The 18280-nt window shown below is 38.6% G+C and overlaps 1 protein-coding gene across 1 annotated transcript; it reads left to right on the top strand.

The window, feature by feature from the left end:
* The first annotated feature begins 11595 nt into the window (after nucleotides 1-11595).
* On the top strand, nucleotides 11596-13008 carry LOC149832355 (protein ASPARTIC PROTEASE IN GUARD CELL 2-like). Its single transcript, XM_090013230.1, has one exon. It carries the CDS (start codon nucleotides 11596-11598, stop codon nucleotides 13006-13008), a length of 1413 nt encoding a protein of 470 aa, XP_089869356.1.
* The last annotated feature ends 5272 nt before the right edge of the window (nucleotides 13009-18280 follow it).

The raw sequence follows: 18280 nt of genomic DNA, 5'->3' as shown, positions 1-18280 counted from the left end.
ATATATATATATATATATATATATGTATATATATATATATACATATATATATATATATATATATATATATATATATATATATATATATATATATATATATATTCCCTGATTCAATGCCAAAGAATTTCCCGTCGCCACCAAAACTTATGAATCTTTAAAAGAAAAGTGACACATGTTATGCCCAGTCTAGGAACGTTCACCGCTTAACTCCTTCGATAGTGCGCACATGCACTCAGACACTATTTTTTGTTCTGCGCATGCAAGCGCAACTCAACCCGTGCACACAGGCGTCGTGTGACTCGACGCTCACAGGAATGCGCTCGCATGCGTGTGCTTAAGGGACGCACACAGGCACAACAATAACAACATATGTAGGCACCTTAGCCTCAATGCGAGCTAGTGCAACTGTGAATGCACAAACACGCAGGCATGCCAAAGATCCGTGGCTCGCACAGGTTCGCAATCGCTTGATGCTTCAGCCAGTCGCTTGCGATAGGACCAATCAATGCGCTATGCTGGAATGTCCTTCAAATCTGTAACAAATCAGAATTCTGAAATAGACAACTAATGCATAATTCAATCTAGTGAACGTGTCTATGCACTTAGCTGAGCTAAGAGTTTCAGTGTAGAGAGCGTGAACTCTTTAGCATTGGCAACAGTTTTAAAGTCTCAGTCGCATCGCTCCAGCCGCGCGTTGATCATGCATACATATTTGCATTTTATTCATCTTATTTTATGCATGATCCATGTGAAAATTGATTTAAAAACTCATTTTTATTATTAGTTTTGATAAACCACATTGAAATTAAATTTATCAAAAAATCCTGAATTTCAAGCTTTGCCCTGAATTTTTAGTGCTTTTATTAGTTTAGAATTTTTTTTAATTATATTTTAATTAGGTTAGGTTGTGATTAAATAATTTTAATTAGTTTAGGAAGTTTTATTTTTAGAAAATAAAACACGTTTTTCTAAATAGGGTCTTTTTGAAAATTATTGAAATTTTTTGGACTTGTTTTGAAAAATCTATTTTAACATAATATAATATTATAAATAGTACATTAAAAGGTAGAGAGGACGTTTTTTTTAGATTGGAAAATACGCCCCCTCCTTCTTGCCCCTCTCTTCTCTCTCTCCCTTGCTCTCTCTCTCTCTTTTACTGATTTCTTTCTTTCCTTGTTCTCTCATTCTTTTTTTTCTTTTTCTTCTAGCTTTGAACCCTTTCATCATCAGCAACTTCTTCCTCTTCGTCGAAGCAGTGTGGATGCAACTGGATCAACCATCTTCTCTTCTCAACCCTTCCATCGGAGGTGATCCGTGACAAGTTGTTTCTTTCTCTCTCTTTTTCATCGTAGTTTTAGGTTTTGCATCGCATAAAGCATTGCATAACATATATTTTTAGTAGATCATTGCATCATCTGAATACTAACTCAGTTTAGATTAGTTTTATTGCATCTAAATAAATAAAAAAGAACAAAAATATATTTTATTTTGATAGTTTAGTCATTTCTTGAATTAAATATTAGATAATCTTGATTTCATTGGATCATCAGTTTAGCATAGGGTTTTATTATATTTTCGTGTTTCTTGATTAAGTTCTTGATTATTTTTGGTTAGATATAGTTTAAAATTAGATTGTTTCACGTTTTGTTTATTTTTATTCTCTGTTTTTCTTTCAGCAAATAGCATTTTAGTGTTTCTTTTATCATCTATTCGATTTTGCTTTCTTTCACTCAATTAGCATTTTTGTTTAGAGTAGCATAGAGTAAAGTTAGTTTATCTTATTTTATCAGTTAAATAAACAATTCTTATGCTTCCAAAAAAATTTATTTTCAGAGATTAGTTTAGCACACGTCATTTTAGGCAAGTATCGTTCTTTTTTTGTAGGGTGTTTTCATTTAGCCGATTTAGGTTAGTGTGTTTGTTTTGCTGTTTTAGTTCACGTAAATTCTTTTTTTTTTCATTAGATTAAAGTTAATTATGTAGTCAGGATTAGTTAGATTGGTCCCATTGAATTCAATTAAAATAGATTGGAATAAAAGTAGCTGCCGATTTCCCTTCTTTCGGTTATCATTTTTTTTTTAATTTATCCTCCGTGTGAGTGTGTGTTACTGTAGATAAATTATTATTTTTAGATTAATTTATTACATTAGCTAGTCAAAGCACGTTAATGCATGTTGGCTGAGTTTAGATCTAATAGTGGTTCAGATTTTTTTTTATGCATAGTAGATTTCGTAAAACATCAATAGCTCGTTCTTGCTTTTAATTAAGTTAGTTACTTAGCTCATTATACAACATAGCTAGGTAGTTTACTTTATTGAGTTTCAGCAGTGTGGTAAGTATCTTGTCATTCATTAGTTAAGTTAGTAATCTTTATTTATTATGCATAGTTAGTTAGAGAATTAGATAGCCGATTTTTTTTTATTTTGTTCATTACATTTGATTATTGTATAGTAGGTTAAATTTTTTTATTTCCAATTTAATTTATTAAGTTACATGCATAGACAATATAGAAGCATCTTTCATGTTCATGTAGTTAATTTCTTGAATTAGTTAGATCATTAGTTAGTTTGGTAGAAGTTAGTTTCTTGAATTCCTGATTTCTTGAATTAATTTAGTCATTAGTTTGTTACATTAGTTAAATTCTTGTTAGTTAGTTAGTTTTGTTATTTAGTTTCAAGTTGGTTACAAGTTAGTTCATGTTCATAATCTAGTTCATGATAATTAGTTCATGTTTATGTGATTTTTATGCATATTTGCATTCGATTTTCTCGTAGATTTCTTTGTATATTATGTTTTTGTGTTTTTGATTTTTGCAGGGAAGCGTTGGAACGTGCGGTAGAACTTATTTTGTGTCCTCAAAGTACCCTCTGAGGTCCCCTCAAGCCCTTAGAAGAGACCTTAGAGAGCCCTTTAACAAACCATACAAAAGTATTCAACCTAAGTACTTAAAGGGTACACAGAGGAAAAGATAAAGGAAAGCAAATCAATCAAGAAGGGACAAGAAGACTCGAAGCACTGAAGCCTTTTCTTTTTTTTTAGATTAGGGTTTTATTTTTGTTATTTATTCATTTAATTGAGTCTGTAATAAGCCATTTAATTATTTGTTTAACCCCTCTGAGTAAGACAACACTCTGTTAGTTATTTTATTTAATTATTTTTTTATTCTTCAAGGCAATAAAGAGTAGTATAGACTGTGTGTTGAATACAAAGTATTTCCCGCTCCTTGAGACCGACCGAGACTCCAACACTCATGCAAGCCGGTTTTTATATTTTTGGAGTTTGGCTTTCACTTGGTTTTTATAAAAAAATGTTGTTGTAAAAAGTGTTTTCATCAAACTCACACCACGCGTCATGTGAGTGTCTTGCCTCTTGCATATGTAATTCCTTAAGATGTCGATCTGTAAAGGAAAATGTGATTTGTGCATGTAACAGATCTAACAAATGTCCTACTTGAGTGATTGCACTTAGCTGAAATCGTTATATCGACAATCAAGAACTTATTGAAGTTCCTAGAGTCGTCGAAAGCTCTTTGTATTACGCTAATTTCCGATTGGAATGCTTTAATCTTAAAGCTGAGGTTCTCGGAAGATGATGAGCTTCTAAATCTCAAAATCACTGAGTTCGTCTCTACAGAATTGATCAGATCAGGGATTAGGTATTCGTCAGATCATTGATGTGGAATGAAGAGGAAGGAAGTGGCTGATGATCCTTCACTAGTCAGTATCACGACTAGAAAGGCCAAACTCCTCTATGCAAGGCCATCTCCAAACTGGAGTCAAATGCTTAAAGCTTTATTGCTGAAATTCTCACTTTAAAGAAAACTCAATTCAAAAAATGATAGAATGTTGAAACATAAAAGATTTAGCTATTTATAAGTTGAACACTGAATGGCGCCAAAAAGTATTTAGGCAGCCCATGCTTCAAAACCTGTTGGCGTCAGTCTTATCTTCCATTCCAAAACTGTGTGGTTGAGAACAACTACATATGTTAATTTCCTCTTACTGCATCCCTGCTGACCGGCTGCACTTGCTAACCCAGCTACAATTTACTATTTTGTTTACGCTGTCCCCTATTAATTCTTATACTCAACTAGCTGACTGAACCGGTCCAACCTGTCTTGACTTGCTTGGCTTGATTCTACTGAATCTTTATCTAGAATTTCAGTAAGGCCCGTATCAATCCCTCACTCTTGAAACGATCCTAGTCCTCTAGGACGAAAATTAGGATACATGTTCTTCATGTTATAATCCCATTCCCAAGTGACAGATTCTTCACCTTCATTGTCCCATTCAATTAGAAATTTTGGAATTCTTCTTATTCCTCCTCGTACTAATTTGGATTTTAGAATGCTTGTGGGCTGCCTTATGATAGACTCAAGTATTTCTTCATTTGGAGGTTGTCTATGATATGACTTCAACCGAAAAACATGAAATACCGGATAAATGAGTACGCTTGGGGGTAATTTCAACTTATAAGCTACCTCTCCAATTCTTACCACAACTTGATAAGGACCAAAGTACTTTGGTGAAAGTTTAGTTATGAGATTCTTGCTTAGTGAGAATTGTCCATGGTGAATGTGCTTAAGCCAAACCCATTCACCAATTTGAAATTCTTTGTCCTTTCTTTGCTTGTTATAAACTTGTTTCATTCTGTTTTGATCCCTCTTAATATTCCTCTTTAAATTTTTTAAAATCCCATCTCTCTCCCGCAATTGCTTATCCACTAAAAAAATATTTATCGTTCCTTCTTCGTATAAAAGAGTTTGGGGTGGAGGTTTTCCATACACTGCTTCATAAGGTGTCATACTCGTAGTGGCGTGGAATGAAGTATTGTAATACCATTCTGCCCATGCTAGATATTTCACCCAATCCTCTTGTTTCTCACTTGTGAAACACCTCAAGTAAGTTTCAAGAGTTCTATTGATCACCTCAGTTTGCCCATCCGTTTGAGGATGGCTTGCCGTACTAAAACACATTTTGGTACCCATCAACGTAAAATACTTCTTCTAAAACCTACTAAGGAAGGTCGGGTCTCTATCACAAGTGATAGTCTTAAGCATTCCATATAGCCTAGCCATATTTTGCAAAAAAGCTTTTGCCACCATTTTCATTGTATAAGTACTTGGTAAAGGTATAAAGTGAGCACTTTTGGAAAGATGATCCACTATCACGAGAATTACCTCTTTCTTTTGTGAAGATGGTAACTTTTCAATGAAATCCATACTTAAGTCCGTCCATGTATGTGAAGGTATAGAAAGAGGTTGAAGAAGTCCACGAGTGCTAATTCTTTCATATTTGCTTGCTTGACATATTTGACATTCCTTCACATATTTTTTTATGTCTTTTTTTATACTGACTCAATGTAGTTTATTTCTCACCCTTTTTCAAATCTTATGAACTCCTTCGTGTCCTTCCACTCTTGAGTCATAAAAATATTCCAATATCTTTTTGATAAGTGAAGAGTCATAAGGGAGAACAAACTTATCCTTAAAAAACAACTTGTCACCCTTTACCATATAAGAGGGATGACTAGTAGGATTTTCTCTAAACTCATATATGATTCTTTGAATCTCTTCATTTTCAATTTGAGCTTGACTAATTTTTTCCGCAAAAGATCAAGCAACCTTAGAGATAACTAAAAGAGAGTCATCTTCCATTCTTCTTGACAAAGCATCGACAACCATATTTTCTACCCTTTTCTTATATCTGATTTCAAAATCATAACCCATAAGTTTGGTGAACCATTTTTGTTGGAGAGAAGTAGAAACCTTTTGTTGCAAGATGTACTTAAGGCTTTGGTGATTTGTTTGGATTAGGAAATGCCTCCCAAGTAAGTAAGGCCTCCATTTTTCTAAAGCCAAGACAATAGCAATGAGTTCTTTTTCATAAGTAGAAAGGCTTTTGCTCCTTCCCGAAAGGGTTTTACTCAAATAAGCCAATGGATGTTATTCTTGTATAAACACGACCCCAATATCAATGTCACAAGCATTGGTCTCAAGGATAAAAGTTTTGTTAAAATCGGGCAAGGCAAGAACCGGTGCCTCTACCATAGCTTGTTTTAGCTTAAGGAAAGCTTGTTCTGCTTCACTATTCCACCCCCAAGCATTCTTCTTTAATAAAGTCATGAGAGGTTGAGCGATGCCACTATAATGTTTAATGAATTGGCGATAATAGCTAGTAAGACCCAAGAAACCTCTTAAAGCTTTAATGGTGCGTGGAGTTGGCCAACTAATCATAGCTTTGATCTTTTCTGGATCAGCACTAACCCCTTCACTTCCAACCATGTGCCCAAGGTACGACACACTTACTTACCCAAAGCTACATTTACTTCGCTTGGCTAAGAAAGTATGTTCTCTTAAAATCTTCAACACAATTCTGACATGTTTGAGATGGTCCTCCCAATTGTCACTATAGACCAAAATGTCATAAAAAAAGACCAACAAGAACTTTCTTAACATTGGTCTAAATATGTTATTCATGGTTCTTTGGAAAGTAGTTGGAGCATTTGTCAACCCAAACAGTATGACTAAGAATTCATAGTGACTATCATGTATGCGGAAAGCGGTCTTATGTATGTCTTCATTTGCCATTCTAATTTGATGATACTCGGCTCTTAAGTGAAGTTTTGAAAAATAGTTGGCACAAAACAATTCTTTCAATAATTCATCAATGATCGAAATTGGATGCTTGTCTTTGTACGTCACTTCATTTAGGGATTTATAATCGATGCAAAATCACCATATATTGTCCTTCTTGCGCACAAGTAGAACCAGTGAAGAATAAGCACTTGAACTTGGGTGAATGATGTCACTCTCAAGCATCTCTTGCACTAGTTTTTTAATTTCACTTTTTTGTGCAAAAGCATACCAATATGGTCTTATATTTATTGGCCCTTGCCCTTCCATTAGAAGAATGTGATGATCTTGGGAGCGTGAAGGAGGCAACTCTTTAGGTTCTCCAAACAAATCTTGGAATGACTCAAGTAAATCATTCAAATCCGAAGGTACTTGTTCTTCTATCTTGAACTCTTTTTTAATTGCAAGAGGTTGCGCTAGACATATAAAAGTCATTTGTGTAGCCTAAAAGATTTTGAGTGCTTCTTGGCCATCAACAATTTCTCCATCTAATGTGTTATTAGCTTTCAAGCTCATAGGTCATCCCGCCTCGACAAATGTCATCTTCATATTAGTAAAGTTTCACGTGACACTTTCAAGTGAGCGTAGCCAACACATTTCAAGCACCACATCGGCTCCTTTCATAGGCAAGACAAATAAGTCTAACTTGAAATGAGAACCTTGAAGGTTAAGTTCCATATCCGTGCATAGGTGACCACACTTGAGATGACTTTCATCTCCTACCATAACATTGAACTTCAAATGTTCATATGGCATAAACTTGAGTTTAGATACTAAGTCTTTCCTCACAAAATTGTGTGTAACCCCGTATCTATGAGAACTTCAACTCTTTTGCCGAAAAGTGTGCTAGAAACTCTCATGGAATTTGGGATAGATTTACTCTCAAAAGCATAACATTGGCCAATTGGTCCTTGAATAATTTCAATTTCCTCTTGGTCCAACTCTTCTGTGGTCTCTTCTTCTTCCGAATCACTTTTTTCTTTATTAGTAGTCACTATTAAGCATTTGAAAGAGTTAGACTTGTGATCAGGCTTTCAATTGCTCTTGCATTTGAAGCATAAACCTTTTCTTCTTAATTCATTTTCTTCTTCCAGAGTTATGCACTCTACCTTAGGGTTATTGAAACCCTTAAACTTAACTCCCTTATTAGGTGTGAACCTTGGTATGACTTTGAAATTTGAAGTGAAATTCTATGAACTTTTGCGCACTTCATGCATTCTTTTATGTTTTTCCTCAACTATGCGTGCTTGAAGCTAGCACTCTTCAAGTGATTTAGGATTTTGAGCTAAACGCTCATGACGAATGTCATCTTTGAGTCCTATGAAAAAGCTCAAGAGTGCTTTTTCATTCCATTCCACACATAAAAAACATAAGTATTTGAATTGAGCTTGATATTTTTGCACACTTCCCATTTGACGAAGTTGTTTCATTTCAACCCCATGGTTGGTGTAAGGTGTAGGACCAAACCTTTTGACAATTTCTTGCTCAAGAATATCCCAAGTTGGGTATCCATTTTTTTGCTCCATCCATCGGAACCATCTAAGGGTTTCTCCATCAAAGCTCATAATAGCAGATCTCACTTTGTGCTCATACCTCACATTATGGCTTATGAAAAATTGATGTGCTTTGTAAATCCATTCTTTGGGATCTTTTCTCAAAAAAGATGGGAAGGGTATCTTCACCGTCCTCGAAAATTTTATCTCAAAGTGATTTTCATCATATCCACATTTTATTACGTGATTATCATCGACATCTATATGTTCATAATCATGGATATGATCATCATGCATGAACTCATTTTCATACGGTGCATCATTTGAAGAGTTTGCCCCAAAAGAATAATTTTGCACATATTCAGTTTGATCCGCTAAATTGGCCATGTGTGGCACCCTGTCGCGTATTGCAAACCCCTCTATAGCATAGCGCATGGCTGGCGCATCATGCGCCTTGCGCCCATAGTGCCTACCCAGTACGTTGCATGGCTCATGTGCGCAATGTATCTCTTGCGTATTGTGCGGCCTGCACGCGTAACGCTCCTCGTGCGCATTGCGCGGCTCACATGCGTAGCGCTCCTCTTGTGCATTGCGCTGCCCATGCATGTAGTGCTCTTCGTGCGCATTGCAAGACTCATGCTCATAGCTCTCCTCTTGCGCATTGCATTGCCTAGCGCTCCTCATGTGTGTTCCACGACTCATGCATACCACGCGCATAATGTGCATCGCGTTGCTCACACGCATAGCACATGCCTTGCATGCCACAAGCATCACGTGCTTCGAGCGCACCACGTGTGACTGGTGTGATGCGGCCATAAAAAACACCATGCACGTCATGTTTGTGACACACATCTTGTGTGCGTTCACAGGGTGTGTCGTGTGCCAATGCACTACGCACTTTACTGACTGGTCCGTATAGCATCTCTTGCTGGACACTTTCATGCCACAATGCACCCGGCATGCTTTGCACTTCCGATGCACGACTTGAAGAAGGCTCACCTGCATTAACCTGTCATGCAGGAGATTGCACTACTGTCAACTCCTCTTGCTACTGCTTCCGTTTCTCGCCTGCACGGAATTGCAGTAATAATTCAGACATTTTTTCTGAAATGTCTTGCTGGAATGCGGTTAGCTTGCCATCAAACTAATCCAACTTGACCTCCATAGACGTTGTTTTGGCGACGATCTACTCTTGCTTCTCATCAAAACACTACTGCAAGGCATCCATCATGTCCTCTTTGAATGAAGTGGATTTAGGCGGCATCGCCTCTGATACCACTTGTTATGCCTAGTCTAGGAACGTTCACGACCTTGACTCCTTCGATAGTGCTCACAGACACTATTTCTTGTTTGGCGCACGCAGGTGTAGCTCAACTCGCGTACAAAGGCGCCGTGTGACTCAACGCTCACAGGCGCAATTAGGAATGCGCTCGCAGGCATGTGCTTAAGGGATGCACACAGGCAAAACAATAACAACATACGTAGGTGCCTTAGCCTCAATGTGAGCTAGCGCAATTATGAATGCTGCACACACACAGGCGTGCCAGAGATCCATGGCTCGTGCAGGTTCGCAATCGCTTGATGCTTCAACCTATCGCTTGCGATAGGACTGATTGATGCGCTATGCTGGAATCTCCTTCAGATCTGTAACAAATCAAAATTTTGAAATAGATAGCTAATGCAGAATTCAATCTAGTGAACGTGTCTATGCACTTAGCTGAGCTAAGAGTTTCAGTGTAGAGAGCGTGAGCTCTTTAGCACTGGTAGCAATTTCAAAGTCTCAGCCGCATCGCTCCAGTTGCACGTCATGTGAGTGTCTTGCCTCTTGCATATGTAATTCCTTAAGATGTCAATATGTAATGGAAAATGTGATTTATGCATGTAACAGATCTAATAAATGTCCTACTCGAGTGATTGCACTTAGCTGAAATTGTTATATCGATGACGAAGAACTTATTAGCTTTTTGGATTTCGCTGATTGCCGATTGGAATGCTTTAATTTTGAAGCTGAGGTTCTCGAAAGATGATGAGCTTTTAAATCTCAGAATCACTAAAATTTGTCTCTACAGAATTGATCAGATCAAGGATTAAGTATTCGTCAGATCGTTGATGTGGAATGAAGAGGAAGGAAGTGGCTGATGATCCTTCACTAGTCAGCGTCAGGACTAGAAAGGCCAAACTCCTCTATGCAAGACTATCTCCAAACTGCAGCCAAATGCTTAAAGCTTCGTTATTGAAATTCTCACTTTACAAAAAACTCAATTCAAAAAATGAGAGAATGCTAAAACATAAAAGATTTAGCTATTTATAAGTTGAACTCTGAATGGCGCCAAAAAGGATTTCGGCGGCTCATGCTTCAAAACGTGATGGTGTTAGTCTTATCTTTCATTCTGAAATCGTGTGGCTGAGAATAGTTGCACATGTTAATTTTCTCTTACTGCATCCCTAAGGCCGACTGCACTTGCTAACCCTGCTGCAATTTACTATTCTGTTTATGTTGCCCTTATTGATTCTTTTGCTCAACTAGATGACTGAACTGGTCTAACCTGTCTTGACTTGCTTGGCTTGATTTTGTTGGATCTTTATCTACATTTTCAGTAAGGCCCTCGCATGATCCATTTAGTTTAGTTTGGATTTTTGTATTTTTTGTTCATTATATTTGATTCACTTTTTTAGGATATGATTTATCCTTTTGAAAAGTTATCAAAATAAGAATATTGTTTGTTTGGAATTAAAAATGAGTTGGATTCCAAAATTTGTTATTTTCATTTTTTTTCAGCTATTCATGTTTTCAATCAATATGTGTATTTTTTTATAGTTTTTCTTTCGGTTTTTCATACTTGGTTAGACCTGATTTACATCAAGAAACTATTTATTCCTCTTTTGATCTCTCAAATATTTCATAAAAAAGCTTCAGTCACCAACCTTGCATGACTATATATATATATATATATATATATATATAAAGAGAGAGAGAGAGAGAGTTAATCTTTGGTGCTAGTGAAAGTAAGGAACTAATTATTAAAAATCTTCATTTTTTTTCAATGTAGTTGGATTTTAAAATTTTGTTTAAGAAAATTGAGTTTTAAATCATGTGATTGTGACATATTAGAATAATTTTAACGGCTTCACAAATCACCTGGCTACAATCTAACAAAATTTCACAGCTCACATCATATTTACATGGTAAAAATGAGATCCAAAGTTCGATCTTTAGCAAACCCAATGCCGAACACATCTATATGGATTGAGTCGATACAGTTTGAACCTATAATTTTCACTCAATAATTTCGATATATATATATATATATATATATATATATATATATATATATATATATATATATAGAGAGAGAGAGAGAGAGAGAGAGAGAGAGAGAGAGAAAGAGAGAGAGAGAGAGAGAGAGAGAGAGAGAGAGAGAGAGGCAGCAGGAGCCCGCTTCCCTCTTGTGCTCAGTGAACACCACCATGGTGACACTCCACCAAACGCTTCAGCTCCTGCTACTGCTGCTTGCTAGCACCACCCACCTCTTCAACTGCGCCACCTCCGATGCCACCGCCACCCAGTACCTGAACGTCCGGGCCATGCTGGCGGAGATCAAGGCCGCCCCACCACGCACCATCGACTTCCTCAGGGAGGAGGGCGCCAGAGTTGGCCAGAATCTTACGTTGTCGTTGGTCCATCGAGACTCGGTCGGACCGGATCCCGGCGCCGGCCACCGGCGGCGGTTTCGGGGGCGCATGGCACGAGACGTAAAGCGTGTGAAGAGTTTGATGAAGAAGTTGGGCGGTGGCGGATATGAGGTGGAGGATTTGGGGGCGGAGGTGGTTTCGGGTATGGAGCAAGGGAGTGGTGAGTATTTCGTGAGGGTGGGCGTGGGCAGTCCGCCCAGGAATCAATTGCTTGTGATGGACACCGGCAGCGACATGGTGTGGGTCCAGTGCCAGCCCTGCCTCCAATGCTACCACCAATCCGACCCGGTCTTCGACCCTGCTTTCTCCGAGACGTTTGCCGGCGTTTCGTGTGACTCGACCGTCTGCCGCATGCTCGAGAACTCCGGCTGCCGTGCTCGCCGATGCCGGTACCAGATGTCGTACGGTGATGGGTCGTACACCGAGGGCACCATCGCTCTCGACACGCTCACCTTCGGGTCCACTGAGGTCCGCAACGTGGCTCTAGGGTGTGGCAACCGGAACCGCGGCCTGTTTGTTGGTGCCGCCGGGCTGCTCGGCCTGGGAGCCGGGCCCATGTCGTTCAATGGTCAGCTGGGAGGCCAGCTGGGTGATGCATTCGCCTACTGTCTAGTCAGCCGCGGCACCCTCTCCACAGGGTCACTGCTGTTCGGCCCGGCTGCTAAGCCTGCAGGGGCGGTGTGGGTCCCACTCCTGCACAATGTGCGTGCACCTAGTTTCTATTATGTGGGCATCGCCGGCCTGGCAGTTGGGGGCGTGCCGGTGCCTGTTTCAGCCGATCTGTTCCGACTATCAGAATCCGGTGAAGGCGGTGTATTCATCGATTCAGGGACAGCAGTGACTCGGCTGCCGACGGCTGCCTACGTGGCATTGCGCAACATGTTCATCATCAACACGGCCGGTTTGCCACGTGCGTCGGGCATGGCGATATTTGACACGTGTTATGACCTGGCTGGGCTGGAGATGGTGAAGGTCCCCACAGTGGCCTTCAACTTCGAGGGTGGGCCCAGCTTGATACTTCCAGCGAGGAACTACATGATTCCGGTGGACGATGCCGGGACTTTCTGCTTTGCCTTTGCTCCGTCACCAACTGGGGTGTCCATCATGGGCAACATCCAGCAGGAAGGGATCCAGATATCATTTGATGTTGGCAACAGGTGCGTGGGGTTTGGGCCTTACACCTGCTAATGGTAGCTATATAGGGGCATAATGAGTGTAGATCTGTATGTTTGTGGGCTTGTAACTGTGAAAACAAATATGCGACACTTGCTCTGCAGTTTTTCAAAGTTGAGAAGTTGTTTGTGTGTGCTCATGAGGGAGAGAGAAAGAGAAAAGTTTGAGTTCACTTGAAATTATAATTTATCACACGTTAAATTAACTTGACCACATACAGAATGATGCATCGATTCTTTGTGATTGCTAATGCATACCAGCCAGTTTCTCATTAAATATATACACAATATCACATCAGTTCATCGCATCACAGCATGCATATACACCAACCAAGGCATTCTCATTAAGACCAGCGAACTCCTGTGCTTTTTCAGCAGTTTCAGTATTCTGATGGATGCTCTACCGATCGAGTGTGGCCACACAAGGATCCAGAGTTAGATTCAAATAGTGGATCTAGATATTAGATTCAATGATCCAAAGTAATGGGTTAAGAATCCATAGTGGGTCATTGGATTAGAACCACTGGACCCCATAACACAGTGGATTTTTTTTGCATGTTTGAAAATTTAATTAGACAAAGTATCTCAACCCCGGCCTCTACAGGAACACAGAGAACACTCGATAATTACATCGAGTACATCTTACAAAAAAAAATCTCTCATCCTTCTTTCCGGTGCTTCTCCCTCTTTACGCACACCACGACTCAGAACCTTCGTATGTATTACTACCCATCCTCGATACCTTCTCTCTGCCCCCTAGCCACTGACTCCAGCCTTCACGGTGTTATTAGCTTAAACCAACTTTCCATGTCCTGCATTAGTTTGGATCTCTACACCTTTTAGCCAAACAAAAAAAAGTACTACAAGGTCTGTTTTCTAATTGAGTTCAGTTAAAATAAACTTGACAGGCATTGGTTATTGGGGTAACCTGAAATACTTAGATGGTCATCGGAATTATTTAGAAGCCTAAAAGATTTTGGGCATTATGCTAGCAATTTCCAATTTTTATATGCATCCATGTGAATCAGGCCCCCATGATCCAAATCATGGCGATCCAGGCCCAACAAAGAATAAAGGAAGGTCAAACATTAGAAAGAGAAGCAAGAAGGAAGTAGAGTCAAACAAATAGAAGTGGAGGGAAGGGAAAAGCTAAAAAGGGAGCTGAAGTTGGGACTGTTTGGTGAGAGTAACGAGGCGTACGATGAATTTCTGTTAAAAAAAAGAGAAACCGATGAATGGCCTCACAAAGCTGCAGGGCTTCCGTTCGAAAGCGAGTGCTGGAATCGATATGCTTATCTCAAGTCACTTCACCGATGGAATTGGACAGGCACTTAGCAAAAAGCTCATCATTTGTTGTCCGTAAGGAAGTGGCCCAAGTGTACCAAATTCTACCTTTTATTAATCACACCACAACGCGTAGGCTCCTTTTTTTCCTTTAAAAAAACACCCCAAAATCATGTCTCTCTCTCTCTTCCCTCTCAGAGCGAAGGGGCAATTTAATTGGTCTTAAAAGGTTCATTGGTCACCTCTAAATCCAATTAGATTTTGACCGGTTAATTGGTGGTAGCGAGTGTGAGGTGGTGAGCAAAAAACTTAGTGGGCAGTCCAAGCGGCAAGATTCTGGCTTTATTGGCACTAGAAAGCCCTAATAAGGGGCTTGTCTACTCTGTCGAAATACACTATATTTAGTATTGATTTTGTGTGTTTTATGCCAGATACCAAGTTTGAGGACATCTTCCAATGCTCGACTAGTTTAGACATTAATATGATTTTGTTTAGTAATTATTCTTGTTCATGTAGATTAGCTGAAAATCCCCACAAGAGCTTGGTCCTGAGTTTGATAGAGCCCACATCAAAACGGGGTTTTTATATTCCCCCCCTAGAGTTTTTCTTTACATCCAAACACGCTCCTATGGATGATAGGCCATGTATTGCATTGTCAACCACAAGTATTGATACATGTTATTAGCAAAAATATGTCAACTAATTGCCTCCCATGAAGTTTCCTTGAAAAAAAAAAAAAACAGAATCGTCTCCCATTAAGTCAAGGGTTTCCTATTTGATGATATAACAGCATCATTGTGTTGACGTTTTCACTTTTTTAGTGGTATCTTTTCCACCATCTGAAGCATTTTTACAAACACCAATGCTTCAATAAGGTTATGAAATGAGCTAAACAACAAAAAATGAATGCGTCCGCCTGCTACGAAAGTGAGAAATCATTTAGAAGAATACATGCATGAGTAGATTGCGATCCACATTGTCACTTAGTGACAAGTGCTAGAGACTCTATCAAGGGCAGCAGTCCATAGTGACTTTGGAGAGAGAGAGAGAGAGATCATTCCAAGTCTAAGCATAACCACTTAATTGGTTAACGAAAACTTCAAAGTCAAAGTTATCCACCGAGTTTCGAGCACCACCCATTCATGGGCAAAGATCCACTTCAGCGAGCCAAGATTTGTTTTCAAGCTTACTTTTACTTAAGAATTCTAATACATTCAAGTAGTTATAATGTAAATATTTGGTAACAACAAAGGCACAGAACTAACTATTGAGCCGGAAATCATGTCTGCAAGCTGACCAAATAAATGTATTCAACATAATTTTCTTTTTAAAAGGCAAGCTGGGTTAGGCAGACCCCTACTAAATATCTCATAAGCCCCATGTGGCAGAGGGATTGGAACCTGGGCCTTCAGCTTGGCACAGAGACCCCGCTTACCACATGGTATACCACCTCGGTAGTATGTATTCAACATAATTGGTTGGCTAAGGATTAAACTTTGGATCCATAGTAGCCAAACTCGTCCTTGGCAATTCCTTGAAAAGTGCTTTTTTCATCAAATCATGATTAATCAGTGAGAAAATCGGTCAACCTCACTGTTTGAAATCCTTGATAAATCATGATTAATCGTCACAACAAAAAATAATGATTAATTGTAAATAGTCGGTCAACCATTAATAGGATAATTTTTAGGCTAATTATGAATACAATATAATAAGTCAAGTTTTAATTACCCACTCTCTCTCTCTCTCAGCATTTAGTATTTTTTTTTTATCTTTTTAGTATTTCATGTTGCAGCTAATAGTTGCCACCTTTTTCCAATAAGCTATTTTTGAGGGTAAATATTGGGTACTAATGAAGGTAAGAAACTAATGAGTAGAAAATCACTCTTTTTTTTCAAAAAAAAAAATCAATTTTTTAAATCAAATGTTACGGATGTGATCTACATTATTTGTTTAGCAGGAAACTTGTTTTGAATCATGTAATTATGACAAGTAATTAAGTTTTTAAAAAAAGGTTTAAAAATCAATGGTACATAATGTGCCAAAATTTCATAACTCAAAATATCATATTTTTACATCAGAAAAATACAATCCAAGGCTTCCTTAGCAAAGGAACCATGTTGAATACATTTATGTGGTTAGATTGAGTTCATACAACTTGCACCTATTTTGCACCTATTTATAGCTCATTAGTTTCTTACCTTCATTAATAGCAAATATTTTTTTCTTTTTTTAGGCAATGGCTACACCTTTAGTTGTCTCAAATCACGATTGTTCTCTCATTTTCATCACGATTTTCATGATCTGCCAATTTCACAAAATAATCTGCATGATGAAATCACCTTAGGTGAAACTCGCAAGTCATCGATGGTTTGTAGGATTTGTCGCCGAGGACTGCTACACTTAGGGATGTAAATGGTTTGGTTGCAACCTGCCCGAATTCGAGTCTATTAAGCAGGATTGGTAGCCAAATCTGGATCCAATTAATAACTGGATCCAGGTTTGGTATTAAGTTTTGCATTCAAACCCAAATTAATCTGACTAAAAGTCTGACCCAATTAAGTGTAAATAAAAGGTTTTATGCTAGTTGGATCCAGGTTTCATTTTATATTTTTTCATCTGAATCCTAATCCGATTAAGCCAAACCCATTTAAGTCAGACTTGGTAATGCCTAGATCCGACCCGAATCTGAACCAGTTACATTCGTAGCTACACTGCTTGGATAGTGTTTCCCAATGTTAGGATTTAGTATATTCTAGGTTGTTTGAAATATTTGTGAACCCCTTGAAAAACCTGCTTACATGTCACAGTTACATGATTCAAAACCTATATCTTACTAAACAACAGAACATGTAGATCACATTGCATGGTCCTCTCCACAAACCATGAGTAATTAAGGAAATAAGTATAATTAACAAGTTTCGTTATGTTTACATGCACATGTTGGCGCATGCTATGTATGTGACCAAGAATTTGCTTTCGTTACAGCAATGCTCAGAAGAGAATACTTGAGTACATCCCCTTTTAGTAAAAGTAAATCCAAAGTCTGATCTTGGTTTTGACCAAAGGGTTGATATAATATTTTGGAGAATCTTCTCATTGTTAGGCTCACCGCCGCATGGTGTTATTTTCGCTGGAAAATCTTTGGCTTTTTTTTTTAAGGCAAGCCTGGGGTTAGGCAGACTCCTACCAGTTAAACAATTATACCATTGGGTTTTGAACCTGTAACGTTCTAACACAAGGTGACGTGCACTAGCTGCTCCTACCAGATAAGTGGAGCCTCGGTTGGTAAAATTCTTTGGCTTTTCTTTCGACCCCAAACCTCAAAAGCTTCGTAATGCAATTATGGCAGATTTGTGACGTATCTGAATCTCATCATTAGGGGATTTGGTCTTCCTTTAACCCTTCTTTAAATGACGTGTAACTCTAGCACTCCCTTTCTAAAAAAATGCTTTTCTGCAATGTAGAGAAACAGTAACTCAATTGTTTTTTTTTAAGGCAAGCTGGGTTAGGCAGACCCCCACCAGTTACCCAACATACCATTGGGATTTGAACATGCATCGTCCCAACACATGGTGACGTGCACTAACAGTTCCTACCAAACAAGGAGAGCCCCCGCCCCCCCGCCCCCCCCCCGCCGCCCCCCCCCCCGTTGGTAGTAACTCAATTGTTTGTAGGGAAAAGAATACGGTACTCTCTAGTTGAATCTCATAAGTGCAGGCTTTATTTAACCAATTTGACCCTAAAAATGTATTCAGCATGCTCCATTTATTATGAAACGCACTTTGGATTGAGTGGTATTTGATGTAAAATTTTGATTTTTTTTTTAACATTGAAAATTTGAGGCATCGTGGACAATGGAATTTTATCTCTCTAAACAAACATGCTTATATAATACGATCAGATAATCTAAAACATTTTTTTGATTACATCCTAATTTCACCAAAAAAAAAAAACAAGAAAATGTGAAAGAACAAGTGAGCTCTGCTAGATGGTCCCAATAT

The sequence above is a fragment of the Nuphar pumila genome, chromosome 7 (assembly GCF_984573655.1).
Source record: "Nuphar pumila chromosome 7, dmNupPumi1.hap1.1, whole genome shotgun sequence".
Classification (NCBI taxonomy): Eukaryota; Viridiplantae; Streptophyta; class Magnoliopsida; order Nymphaeales; family Nymphaeaceae; genus Nuphar; species Nuphar pumila.
The sequence above is the reverse complement of the archived record's forward strand: the minus strand, read 5'-3'. Positions and strand labels throughout refer to the sequence as shown.

Coding starts and splice junctions, on each gene's coding strand:
- LOC149832355 (XM_090013230.1), top strand. CDS start 11,596: ATGGTGACACTCCACCAAACGCTTCAGCTCCTGCTACTGCTGCTTGCT.